Source organism: Natator depressus, chromosome 24 (genome assembly GCF_965152275.1).
Source record: "Natator depressus isolate rNatDep1 chromosome 24, rNatDep2.hap1, whole genome shotgun sequence".
Lineage (NCBI taxonomy): Eukaryota > Metazoa > Chordata > Testudines > Cheloniidae > Natator > Natator depressus.
This window is the reverse complement of record NC_134257.1, coordinates 9,947-23,278: the sequence shown is the minus strand read 5'-3', so window position 1 is coordinate 23,278 and position 13,332 is coordinate 9,947. Positions and strand designations below refer to the sequence as shown.

The following is a 13,332-nucleotide window of genomic DNA, read 5'->3' as shown; positions in this document are numbered from 1 at the left end:
GTTTAGGATAATCTATGCAGTTGGGTGATCTATATTAGCAATTATTTAAAAATATTTGTATGTAGAAATTACATAATTGAAATCTGCATATATTGATAAATCTGTACATTACAGGAAAGGTTTCACACTGGTTTATCAGGATTAGGGTGGGCATATGAGGGCTGCAAGTAGTGTAAAGGAGGTAAACTGGGAGGGTGAACTGACAAGAAGAGCAGATGTGAAGTTGAACAACTTTATTTATTCCTTTGCTTTTTTTAAAATTTGTGTTGGTGGGCTATGCAATCTAGCCTCTCTAATTCAAAACTCACCTTTTCTAACAACAACACTGAGGGCTGGTCTACACTGGGAGTTTACACTGGCATAGCTCTGTGTCTCAGGGGTGTGAAAAATCCACACCTAGAGATGTAGCTACGCTGACCTAACCGCCGGTGTAGACAGTGCTAGGTTCATGGAAAAATTCTTCCATCAACCGAGCTACCGCCTCTCAGGGAGGTGGATTACCTTCACCAATGGGAGAACCCCTCCTGTCAGCATAGGCAGCATCTACACTGAAGTACTATAGTGGCGCAGTTGCAGTATTGAAGCTGTGCCGCTGCAGAGGTTTAAATGTAGGCACGTATCCTTAGATTTGAACATACATGATCAGAGAGAGGGCCTCTCCACTTATGCTCCACCATGCCAGTTCTTGCTGTGTCTCACCTGCGGACAGATGGCAGATTATTCCTTTTGATAGTGGGGCTGCACCTGAGCTCAACAAGTCACACCTTGTGGTCCATCAAAGCCTTAGTTTGATGACTTGTAGGATGCAATGGAAAATGCTTCTGTCTTTTCAACCAACAAGGGATTTACCATTAGTGCATGAACTGTTACCTTCTCCCAGATGATTTACAGCTCATAATAAAAATATATATCAAATTAATAAAAAAACGCAATAATACAGGACACAAAATTATGTATTACTTACTGTCAACTAGCTCTCGTGTCTGCCCCTGGACATGGAGATACAAAGGCCGATCCCTATTAAAAGAAAACCAAAACATTCTATGAAAGCACTGACATCACCATCCAGTAATGAATTCATCCCAATTCCATCACAGTTTTGATAATGCTACATACTTTTCGTTAATAAATATAACAACAATCCCTGCTGAATTCTGAGAGAAATGGCAGCAAAGCAGAGATCAGCAGCCTGAGAAAGTGTAAATAAAAGTAACTGAGTATTTCTTAACTACGTATTTTTCATTGAATTTCATGACCCCTTGATAGGCAAAGGGATACAATCTACATAAAAAAATTCAGAAGTTCCTTATTTGAATGAATGAAGACTCCCTAGATTAATAAAACCAGGAACTTGAAAAATATAATTAATTTTAATCATTTACGTTGCATTTACTCTTTGGATTTCACTTATCCGGTGCAATTGCCCAAGCTTTGTCAGTTTCACTTTGTGGTTTGCATATTAACATGCTGCCATCTCCCAGACTTTTATTGTGACAGGTCTACTAGCCCAAGAGATGGCAAGCTCCACACCAGTGTGCTCCTCACTAGGAGTGACATCTTGGCTCTACTGAAGCCAATGGCAAAACTCCCATTGACTTGGGGCCAGGATTTCACTCTTAACAGCATGCAAGCCATAATCCAGAGTTCCATAATGAAGCGCATAACATCTCCCACACACATGCTATTTAATAGTGCAGCAAAATATTAAATATGCATTTATAGATCTGAAAAGTGAAACTCCACCCTGGTCACATTCATGAAGGCACCTATCCTTGAGCTGGTTATGTAAAGAAAACGTACCTCGAAATTTACATCATGCTGCAATTTCATCAACAGCATTATGATAAACTACTAATTTAAAAAGAACAGGAGTACTTGTGGCACCTTAGAGACTAACAAATTTATCTGAGCATAAGCTTACATGGGCTACAGCCCACTTTATCAGATGCACAGAATGGAACATATAGTAAGATATTTATACATACAGAGAACATGAAAAGGTGGAAGTACCCATACCGACTGTAAGAGGCTAATTAATTAAGAGGAGCTATTATCAGCAGGGGGGAAAAAAAACTTTTGAAGTGATAATCAAGATGGCCCATTTCAGACAGTTGACACGAAGGTGTGAGGATACTTAACATGGGGAAATAGATTCAATTAGTGTAATGACCGAGCCATTCCCAGTCTCTGTTCAAACCTAAGTTAATGGTATCTAGCCTGCACACGAATTCAAGTTCAGCAGCTTCTCACCGGAGTCTGTCCCTGAAGTTTTTCCGTTGCAAAATTAATCACTCAGTGACAGACTTAAAGGTGGCAGAGAGGCTGAAGTGCTCTCCCACCGGTCTTTGAATGTTATGATTCCCGATGTCAGATCTGTGTCCGTCTATTCTTTTGCATAGAGACTGTCCGGCCCGGCCAATGCACATGGCAGAGGGGCATTGCTGGCACAATGGCATATATCACATTGGTAGATGTGCAGGTGAACGAGCCCTTGATGGCACGGCTGATGTGATTAGGTCCTATGATGGTGTCACTTGAATAGACATGTGGACAGAGTTGGCACTGGGCCCCGCTGCAAGGGTAGGTTCCTGGGCCAGTGTTTTTGTTGTATGGTGTGTGGTTGCTGGTGAGTATTTGCTTCAGGTTGGGGGGCTGTCTGGAAGCGAGGACTGGTCTGTCTCCTAAGATCTGTGAGAGTGAGGGATCATCTTTCAGGATAGGTTGTAGATCTTTGATGATGTGCTGGAGGGGTTTTAGTTGGGGGCTGAAGGTGACGGCTAGTGGCGTTCTGTTATTCTCTTTGTTGGGCCTGTCCTGTAGTAGGTGACTTCTGGAATATGAACAAGAGGCTGCCTGGCAGCTCTCTAACTCCACATTCTACAGGCAATTATCCTCTGATCCCACTGAAGATTACCAAAAGAAACTACACCATCTGCTCCAGAAACTCCCTGAAAAAGCACAGGAACAGATCTGTACAGACACATGCCTAGTACCCCGACCAGGGGTATTTTGTTTGCTACCCAAGATCCATAAACCTGGAAATCCTGGAAGCCCCATCTCAGGCATTGGAACCCTAACAGCAGGATTGTCTGGCTATGTGGACTCTCTCCTCACGCCCTACGCTACCAGCACTCCCAGCTATCTTAAAGACACCATTGACTTCCTGAGGAAACTACAATCCATCGGTGATCTTCTAGAAAGCACCATCCTGGCCACTACGGATTTAGAAGCCCCCTACACCAACATTTCACACAAAGATGGACTACAAGCCGTCAGGAACAGTATCCCCGATAATGCCACAGAAAATCTGGTGGCTGAACTTTGTGATTTTGTCTTCACCCACAACTATTTCACATTTGGGGACAATATATACCTTCAAGTCAGCAACACTGCTATGGGTACCCCCATGGCCCCACAGTATGCCAACATTTTTATGACTGACTTAGAACAACTCCTCCTTAGCTCTCGTCCCTTAACGCCCATCTCTACTTGCGCTACATTGATGACATCTTCATCATCGGGACCCATGGAAAAGAAGCCCTTGAGGAATTCCACCATGATTTCAACAATTTCCATCCCACCATCAACCTCAGCCTAGACCAGTCCACACAAGTCCATTTCCTAGACACTACAGTGCTAATAAGCGATGGTCACATAACCACCACCCTATACCGGAAACCTACTGACCATTATTACTTACCTATATGCCTCCAGCTTCCATCCAGGCCACACAACACGATCCATTGCCTACAGCCAAGCTCTAAGATACAACAGCATTTGCTCTAATCCCTCAGACAGAGACAAACACCTGCAAGATCTCTAACTACAATACCCACCTGCTGAAGTGAAAAAACAGATTGACAGAGCCAGAAGAGTACCCAAAATTCACCTACTACAGGACAGGCCCAACAATTAAATAACAGAACACCACTAGCAATCACTTTCAGCCTCCAACTAAAACCCCTCCAGCACAACATCAAAGATCTACAACCTATCCTGAAAGATGATCCCTCACTCACAGATCTTGGGAGACAGACCAGTCCTCGCTTCCAGACAGCCCCCCAACCTGAAGCAAATACTCACCAGCAACCACACACCATACAACAAAAATACTGTGCTTATGCTCAAATAAATTTGTTAGTCTCTAAGGTGCCACAAATACTCCTGTTCTTTTTTCTGATACAGACTAACACGGCTGCTACTCTGAAACCTACTAATTTAAAGCTTCACTTGAATCTCAAAGCAAGAATTCCTAGTCTCAATGTAAATAAATTATTCTTGAAATGCTCATAATACTACACACTGAAATACTTGACAACAGAGATAAACCTTCACATGTACTAAAGTTCCCGGGAGCAGCTGAAAGCAGTTTTGATTTCATATTAGTTCGACTATTACCATAGTTATTTAGTATTTGCACTGCTGTAGCGATTAAGAGCCCTAGTCATGGGCCAGAATCCCACAGTGCTAGGTGCTGTACAAACACAGCTAGACATGCAATCAGTATTTCAGCCTGATGATAATTAGCCTATTAAAAGCCTCCATAATAACCACAATACCAACTTACTCTGCTACATAACAGAGAATCTTTGAGGGTAACTATATATATATCCACATAAGTATCCAACCATGATGCCAAATAATTTAAAAGAACTACAAACCCAGGTGCTAATTTTGCTTTCTCCTCCACAGTCATGAACCTCCCTCGAGTAGAGACAGCTGCTCCACTCAGACGACTTATCTGTAGACATTAAAAAAAAAAAAAAAAAAAAAAATCAGTTATGAGTAAGGCCCTACTTGAATTGCAGGATGATTGCAAAATAATTGCTGCTGGGTTGAGGACAAGACATGGAAAATAGCGGAAAAGTAATCACAGACTTTATCAATTTGGGCAGAGAAGACCTACTTGTTTAAGAAAAATTTGCTGGAACAATATAAACACTCAAGTATTATGTTACACCTGCTAATTTTTTTTTTGGATAACCAGACATTTTGCTGCAACTATATTACAGTCATTAATGCATGGAGCTGAAAGCACAAGTCGCAGATGCCTGGGGCTAACAGCGGGAGCCCCGGGTGGCTGACAAAATTGGGGTGGAAGCCTAATATTGCAGAATCCACAATGTTGCAGCCTTAGTTATGAAACAAGTGGAAACTGAAACAGGGACCAGATAGTCAGTGAAAATTAAACTGATTAAATAAAGATATGGAAACACTTTAGTATAAAGAGAGATTGTAAAGACCAGGACTGTTGATTTTAAAGACATTACCTGATAGAGAGATGATAAATACTATACAAAAGTTACATTGGGCACTTCAGTTTACCTTTAATTATACAAGACAACATTAAATTATGTCGAAAAAGAACATATTTAAAGCTGAAAAAAGGAATTGTGTTTGTTTGTGGTACCAAATTACAAGGGTTTCTTTCTTTTTTTTTTTTAAGAAAGGGGACTACAAATCCTCTGGGTTCAGGATATAAGCAAACCTCTAACTAATGGGCATCAGCAAGACACCTCTTTCAGGGGCAATTTATTTCACTTTGTTTCTTACATCTTCATTTGAAGCTTCGGATATTGGCCACAGCCAGAAGTCCAGAATAGATGGACCAGCGTTCTGATCCAGTATGGCAATTCCTATATTTCTACAAAGACTGAACAGAGGTGTTGCCTTTATAGCAAGAGAAGGAAAAACCCGATGAAGTGAGCTGTAGCTCATGAAAGCTTATGCTCAAATAAATTTGTTAGTCTCTAAGGTGCCACAAGTACTCCTTTTCTTTTTAGGAAAATCAATGCATTTAAAAACGTTCCAGCTATGTGAGTAATCAAAGTCATACTCAAGATAAATAAGACCATCTGGAACAGAAGGCACTTCTATTTTAACATCATAAGCAAGATTGATTTTTATTAGTCCCTAGAAGATAAGAGTTCTAATCTAGTTGTTCACCTCTAACAACATGGATTCCCTCAAACTGGAACATTAAAACTAACTCATTGGAGAGCTGAATGTTGCTCCAATCACAGGTGCTACCATGTCTCAGCATGAGCTCTCTATGTAAATTATTTTGAATATTTTCACAAGCAGTCACATATTTCACTATTCTGTCGCATAGTTTCAAACTCAGAATCTAGTCACTCTGGCCAATAAGTTACAATGTGGCTTATGGACTCCTGCCCTCTCCCTACCCACAACCCAAACACTTTTTCTAGGAACCTTCCCTGAATCGATGAACATTAATCCTTTTAAACTTTAAAAACAGTTGAAAGCCAAAGAATTAGATACAGCTTTTTTTTTTTTTTTTTTTTTTTTTTTACACACACACCTCGTCCTGAGTTTGTCCTCTTGTCAACAGGTTTCTGCACGTGAGGGGCACATCATTGATTTCCACTTCTGCTACTACAAGGTCATCTTTACTTTTGCTTGTAGCCGAACTTTTCCCTGGGGCCTGTAGCTTCAACAGACCATTACAAAACTTTGGTACACGGCAATACTCAGTTGCACTATATAACAAGACAACTTGACCAGAATGGTCCTTTAACACAAATAACAATGTTGTCTTTTTGTATCTCCTTTCACTCTCTGAACTCATTTGCTTTACAATAAAAAATTATTAGTTATATCTAGTATTCATTACTTACCTAGCTCTTCACATCTTCAAACATCCTGTATAAATACCAACTGATTAATCATTCGCAACACTTCTCTGAGATGGGTATTACTGTTTCCATTTTACAGACAGAGAACCTGAGAAAGGAAGGTCTTTGTGGCTAAGGAACTGGATTCCTGTGAGACTTTGGACAAGACAATTTCTATTTGCCTCAACTCCCCGTGTGTAAAATGGGGAAAATACTTTCACACTTAGTGTAAACTCTTCCAAGATGGGACTGTCCTTACTATGTGTTGGTACAGTGCATAATAAAATGGGACCCTGTTCTCAGGTATAGTTTCTAGAGGCTATAATAAGACAAATAATCATGATAACAAAGGCACAAAGAGGTATAGCTGGAGGAGGTTACAATCACTTTGGAGGACAGGATTAGAATTCAAAATTATCTTGATAAATTGGAGAACTGATATGAAATTAACGAGATGAAATTCAATAATGACAAGTGCAATGTCCTAGACTTAGGATGGAAAAATTAAATGCACAAATAGAAAATGGGGAAGAACTGGCTAGGCAAAAAAGGATTTTGGGTTATAATGCATTACAAATTAACTATAAGCCAATAATCTGATGCTAATATAGTTTTGGGATGTATTAACAGGAGTGTCATACGTAGGTCACAAGTAACTGTTACGCTCTGCTTGGCACTGGTGAGCACCCAGTTTTGGGCACCACACCTTCAGACGATATGGACAAACTAGAGAGAATCCAGAGGAAAGCAACAAAAATGATGACAGGTTTAGAAAGACCAATTTACGAGGAAAGATTAAAAATACTGTGTATGTTCTGTCTTGAGAAACAACAATCAAGGGGGGAACCTAATAGTGAAATACATGGTATCATTGGTCTTTATGGAAACCAAGTAAATTAGGAAACATGAGAAGTTACAATACACTTAACAATACTCAAAAACATCCAGAGAGTGGACACACTTCATGCTCCTTCCATGGTGATTTTGAAGACTGCTTCAAATCAATATACCTTCTCATGTTTCTTTCCAGGAGATGCAAGCAACACCCTACTGAAGCCAAAAACTTCAGATCCTCATGTTGGAGCCCGTATCATGAAACAATAGAGAATGAGGTTCTGTGATTGTTTCATAGGAGGTTAAACTCATCAACCAATTTCACCAGTTAGCAAAATTCTGAAGATTCCTGGGAGAAAGGAGATCTTAGAGAAATGTTTACTACATAAGCCCATATAACAAATTTTCAAGCAAGTTTTAGATAAACCTTCCATCATTTCAATATTTTTACTCGGTGAATAAAGACTCTGACAAAATAAGGACTAAAATTTTTAATCCAACTTCACAGCACTGGCTCTGTTAGATTATGAAAACTTGGTGGAATTGATGGTTCTTTGTACCATCAGCAGGTACTGGAAATTACAGCGTAAAATGTACCATAAATATCCACAGTTTTTAAAGAAATGTTTATTAACATTACATGTCAACCGGCTAGAACAGGGGGCTAGGAGGCAGGAACATCTGAGTTCCAAATCTGGCTCTACCACTGACTAGGGGGTTCCTTTACACTACAGCTGGAGGTATAATTTCCAGTTCCGGTAGACACGTCTCCTAGCTTTGATTGAGCTAGCATGCTAAAAACAACAGTGTAGTTGTGGCAGTGCACTCATGGCACGCGCTTAGAGTCTCAGACGGAATTAATACTCAGACAGCTAGACAGTGCTGCTGCCCATACTGCCTCAGCTACACCGACATTTTTAGCATGCTAGCTTTATCAAAGCTTGTTAGGATATGCAAGGGTTAAGTAAAGAGCTGGGTAACCGCTAGCATGGTATTAGAGAGGAAGGCATGGGCAGGCACTCTCTTCGTTTGATAAATAAAGTGCTACCCCTCTCCCTTCCCTTCCCCTTGTTAAGGATTAATAAGCATTGCAGCTGCATAAGGAATGTTGGGATCTAAAAGATAATACTGCTTTACGCAAAGCAGTATTATCTCCCCCTCCCTTCCTTCCCCAGCAACATAAACGAGTTTGGGGTCTGTGAAGGTTCCTTCCCAACTCTGAACTCTAGGGTACAGATGTGGGGACCTGCATGAAAACCTCCTAAGCTTATTTTTACCAGCTTAGGTTAAAACTTCCCCAAGGTACAAACTATTTTCCTTTTTCCCTTGGACTTTATTGCTGCCACCACCAAACATCTAACAGATATATAACCGGGAAAGAGCCCACTTGGAAACGTCTTTCCCCCCCAAAATCCTCCCCAAACCCTATACCCCCTTTCCTGGGGAAGGCTTGATAAAAATCCTCACCAATTTGCATAGGTGAACACAGACCCAAACCCTTGGATCTTAAGAACAATGAAAAAAGCAATCAGGTTCTTAAAAGAAGAATTTTAATAGAAGAAAAAGAATCACCTCTGTAAAATCAGGATGGTAAATACCTTACAGGGTAATTAGATTCAAAACATAGAGAATCCCTCTAGGCAAAACCTTAAATTACAAAAAGACACAAAAACAGGAATCTACATTCAATTCAGCACAGCTTATTTTCTCAGTCATTTAAAGAAAACAGAATCTACCACATATCTAGCTAGATTACTTACTAAGTTCTAAGACTCCATTCCTGTTCTGTCCCCGGCCAAAGCATCACACAGACAGACAGAGCGAGACTTTGTTTCTCCCTCCCTCCAGCTTTTGAAAGTATCTTGTCTCCTCATTGGTCATTTTGGTCAGGTGCCAGCAAGGTTATCCTAGCTTCTTAACCCTTTACAGGTGAAAGGTTTTTTCCTCTGGCCAGGAGGGATTTTAAAGGTGTTTACCCTTCCTTTTATATTTATGACAGGGTCATGGCCCCTTCCTCCCGCCCCTGTGAGCTGCTGATTAAGGGAACATGTGGCTATAATTACTGCAAAAAATGTATTTTCAAGGTAAAAATTATTTGTAGAATATGCTTATGCTGTAAACAGTAATAGGGGTGGGGATAATTATATCCAGTATATAGCTATTAATATTCATTCTATGGGCATTCATATTACTCAATAAGGGTTTTGGGGGTGTTGCAGTAAACGTAGATATTTACATATTAACTTAACATTTAAAAAAAGTATGCTGTAACTAATTAAGTGCTTACTCGACAATTGGGTTGAGGGGAACAAGCACCGCAATAAAGAAGCGCATCTACTCAATCCGCCGATGGGTCAGCCTGCTCAATCTTCTAACAAAGCTGGTGTGTGTATATCTACCTTAACTGGAAATTACACCTTCAGATGTAGCATACGGGTACCCTATGTGAATTTTTAAGCAAGTTACTTATGTTGTGTATGTTTTTGCATCTGTACGGAAAACTTCCTGTGAGAATTCTTTAATTAAGGCCCTGAACATGCCACTAAACACATGGCTAACTTTAAACATATGAGCAGTGTGGGCTCAAAAAGGCTACTTGTTAAAGCTTAAAGTTAAATATGTCTTTTTATAGGATTGAAGAATTAATATGCACAAAGTATTTTGAAGAAGCTATAAGTTCAAAATATTACTAAATCAAGTTACACTTTTTTTTCTTGAGGAGAGTTGTAGAACTGATCTCTCAATAACTGAAGCATCTCAGTTTCTAAAGTCTTCTGACTACAAAGTGGGGTCTTTCTATTGACTTTTGTATCATCCAAGTCCCAACATGGAGCTTCCTGTTCAATTATTAAATTTCCATTATGTTTAAATCATTTTATTTTTTTTAAATCTTATACTCTTTTCAGAAAATTGACAAAATATCTGAAATCTTTCGCAGTTCACTGGACTGTGCCTTTGGCCTTAAACCCTAGACACTAGGTATCTTGGTAGCAAAGTATATTCACGCATTATAGCAGACATAAAGAGAGGTGGCCACAACCCCCTACCCTGCCACTCACTCACTTTGTCTGTAGTGTTCGCTGTTGGTTTCAGTTTTCCTTTAGCCATGAGCATCGCATTGATTTTCGCTGCCACAGCAGCAGCTGCATCCAGAGCCCCTGAGGGGGCCGCAGAGCTTTCGGAACCCTGCACACCGGAGACGCCATCTCCGCTGCTCTGGAAGGGGCGGCCAGGCAGTGGGGCCGAACCAGGGATAATGAAAAGAGCAGGAGACGGACCGGGCTGGTCCCACTTACTGCGGCGCCTGGAAAACAAAACACGCTCAGCTTCATCTCAGCTCAGCTCCGACACCCCCCCCCCCTTCCCACCGAAGTCTCCAACCGTCTACCCCCTCCCCCAAACTGCAGGGACCGTCCTCGGCCCGGACCCCCCCTCCGTGGAAATGCTGACTCCAAACCCCCACCCACCAGACTCTCGAGTCCTGGCTCCCAGCTCACCCGCCAGCGGCCCCAGAATCTCGCTGCCCTGTGCTCCCCGCTGACATGGCTCCGACCCGGCTCAGCCACCTCCGCTCCAAACCCTTCGTCATTTCCGCCAGCCCAGAGCCAACTGACGCAATTTCCGACCGTTGTCATGGTGACCGCACAATTCCAACGACTTCCGGTGTCCGATTCCACAATCCTGTCAGTGGCGGTGTGACGGCAAGTTCCGGTCACTGTTCCCAGTGGGATGTTCTTGATTGCCTTAGCGATCCGGTCCGGTAGTGTTCCTGTTATATTATTTGGCTTACCAAGGCACTGTCGGTCACTGCTCACGGCAAGACTAGGACGTGCAGGGCAGCAATGGGTTTAAAATATCAAAGTTGCATCTCTGTTTCCGAAGATTGAGGCGGATCGTGGCTCGTTCTCCGCAGAGCTGTGAGAGAGAGCCCAGGGTGGGGCTAACAGTGCTGCGGGACGAGATCGAGGGGCGCTATAGCACAGCTCTGGGCGGAAAGGGAATGCAGCATGTTTCTGAAGGTTAGGTTGCTGCAGAGCGGCAGGAGGTGGTGAGTTATTGCCCTAAGCCTCCCATGCTGAGCCTGTTCTTCTCGTCAGCCTACTTTCTGCCTTCAATCAATGGCTGCTAGTTAGACTAGCCTGCGGCAAGAAGTGGTAACACCAGGGATGCGGCCTCCAGAAGGCAAACACAGCACTCAGGAGGCAAACCCAGCCCCCCAAAGGCGATCCCAGCCCTCTGAAGGCAATCACAGATCCTTGAAGGCAAACATGGCTGTCAGAAGATAATCCCAGCCCCCAGAAGGCAATACCTCAAAGGCACTCATGGCCCCCAGACGGCAAACATGACACCCAGAAACCTATCATGGCCTCCCCAAAGCCTATCACGGCCCCCCCGAGAAGGCAATCACGGCCCCCAGAAGTCAAACATAGCTCTCAGAATGCAATCACTGATCCCAGAAGGCTCACACAGCCCCCAGAACTCAAACACAGCCCCCAGAAGGCGATCACAACCCCTATAAGCTAATCATGGCCCCCACAAGGCAACCACGGCCCCCACAAGGCAAACAGCCCCCAGAAAGAAAAGGAGTACTTGTGGCACCTTAGAGACTAACAAATTTATTTGAACATAAGCTTTTGTGAGCTACAGCTCGCTTCATCGGATGCATTCAGTGGAAAATACAGTGTGGAGATTTATATACACAGAGAACATGAAACAATGGGTGTTACCATACACACTGTAAGGAGAGTGATCACTTAAGATGAGCTAATACCAGCAGGAGAGCTGGGGGGGGGGGGGGGGAGAAAACCTTTTGTAGGGATACTAAACTATCTAAACTACTACATGCCACAAGGGCCACAACAGTGGTTCCCTCAACCCACCCAGCAATATTGTTAATCGATCCAACTGTACTCTTAGCCCAGCAGAAGAATCTGTCCTATCTCGGGGCCTCTCCTTCTGCCCCTCCACCCCCACGAACATGATACAGTTCTGTGGTGACCTAGAATCCTATTTTCGACGTCTCCGACTCAAGGAATATTTCCAACACACCTCTGAACAACATACTAATCCACAGAGACCTTCCTACCAACACTACAAAAAGAAGGATTCTGGGTGGACTCCTCCTGAAGGTTGAAACAACAGACTGGACTTCTACATAGAGCGCTTCCGCCAACGTGCACGGGCTGAAATTGTGGAAAAGCAGCATCACATGCCCCATAACCTCAGCCGTGCAGAACACAATGCCATCCACAGCCTCAGAAACAACTCTGACATCATAATCAAAAAGGCTGACAAAGGAGGTGCTGTCGTCATCATGAGTAGGTCGGAATATGAACAAGAGACTGCTAGGCAGCTCTCCAACACCACTTTCTACAAGCCATTACCCTCTGATCCCACTGAGAGTTACCAAAAGAAACTACAGCACTTGCTCAAGAAACTCCCTGAAAAAGCACAAGAACAAATCCGCACAGATACACCCCTGGAACCCCGACCTGGGGTATTCTATTTGCTACCCAAGATCCATAAACTTGGAAATCCTGGGCGCCCCATCATCTCAGGCAATGGCACCCTGACAGCAGGACTGTCTGGCTATCCTCCTCAGGCCCAACACTACCAGCACTCCCAGCTATCTTCGAGACACCACTGACTTCCTGAGGAAACTACAGTCCATCGGTGATCTTCCTGAAAACGCCATCCTGGCCACTACGGATGTAGAAGCCCTACACCAACATTCCACACAAAGATGGACTACAAGCCGTCAGGAACAGTATCCCCGATAATGTCACGGCAAACCTTGTGGCTGAACTTTGTGACTTTGTCCTCACCCATAACTATTTCACATTTGGGGACAAAGTATACCTTC

At 42.7% G+C, this 13,332-nt stretch overlaps 1 protein-coding gene across 3 annotated transcripts in view; it reads right to left on the bottom strand.

The window, feature by feature from the left end:
* Positions 1-11,089, bottom strand: part of KHDC4 (KH domain containing 4, pre-mRNA splicing factor) — a 29,778-nt gene extending 18,689 nt beyond the window's left edge. For 2 of the 3 annotated variants that reach the window (XM_074938554.1, XM_074938552.1), the window contains exons 1-5: positions 10,967-11,089; positions 10,533-10,773; positions 6,323-6,451; positions 4,662-4,741; positions 965-1,017 (exon numbers count right to left, since the gene is read on the bottom strand). In XM_074938554.1, the coding sequence (XP_074794655.1) occupies positions 965-1,017; positions 4,662-4,741; positions 6,323-6,451; positions 10,533-10,773; positions 10,967-11,058 (595 nt within the window). In that variant the 5' untranslated portion in view covers positions 11,059-11,089. The remainder of the gene's footprint in view (positions 1-964; positions 1,018-4,661; positions 4,742-6,322; positions 6,452-10,532; positions 10,774-10,966) is intronic. The other variant, XM_074938553.1, reaches the window with a different exon arrangement.
* Between the last annotated feature and the right edge of the window lie 2,243 nt (positions 11,090-13,332).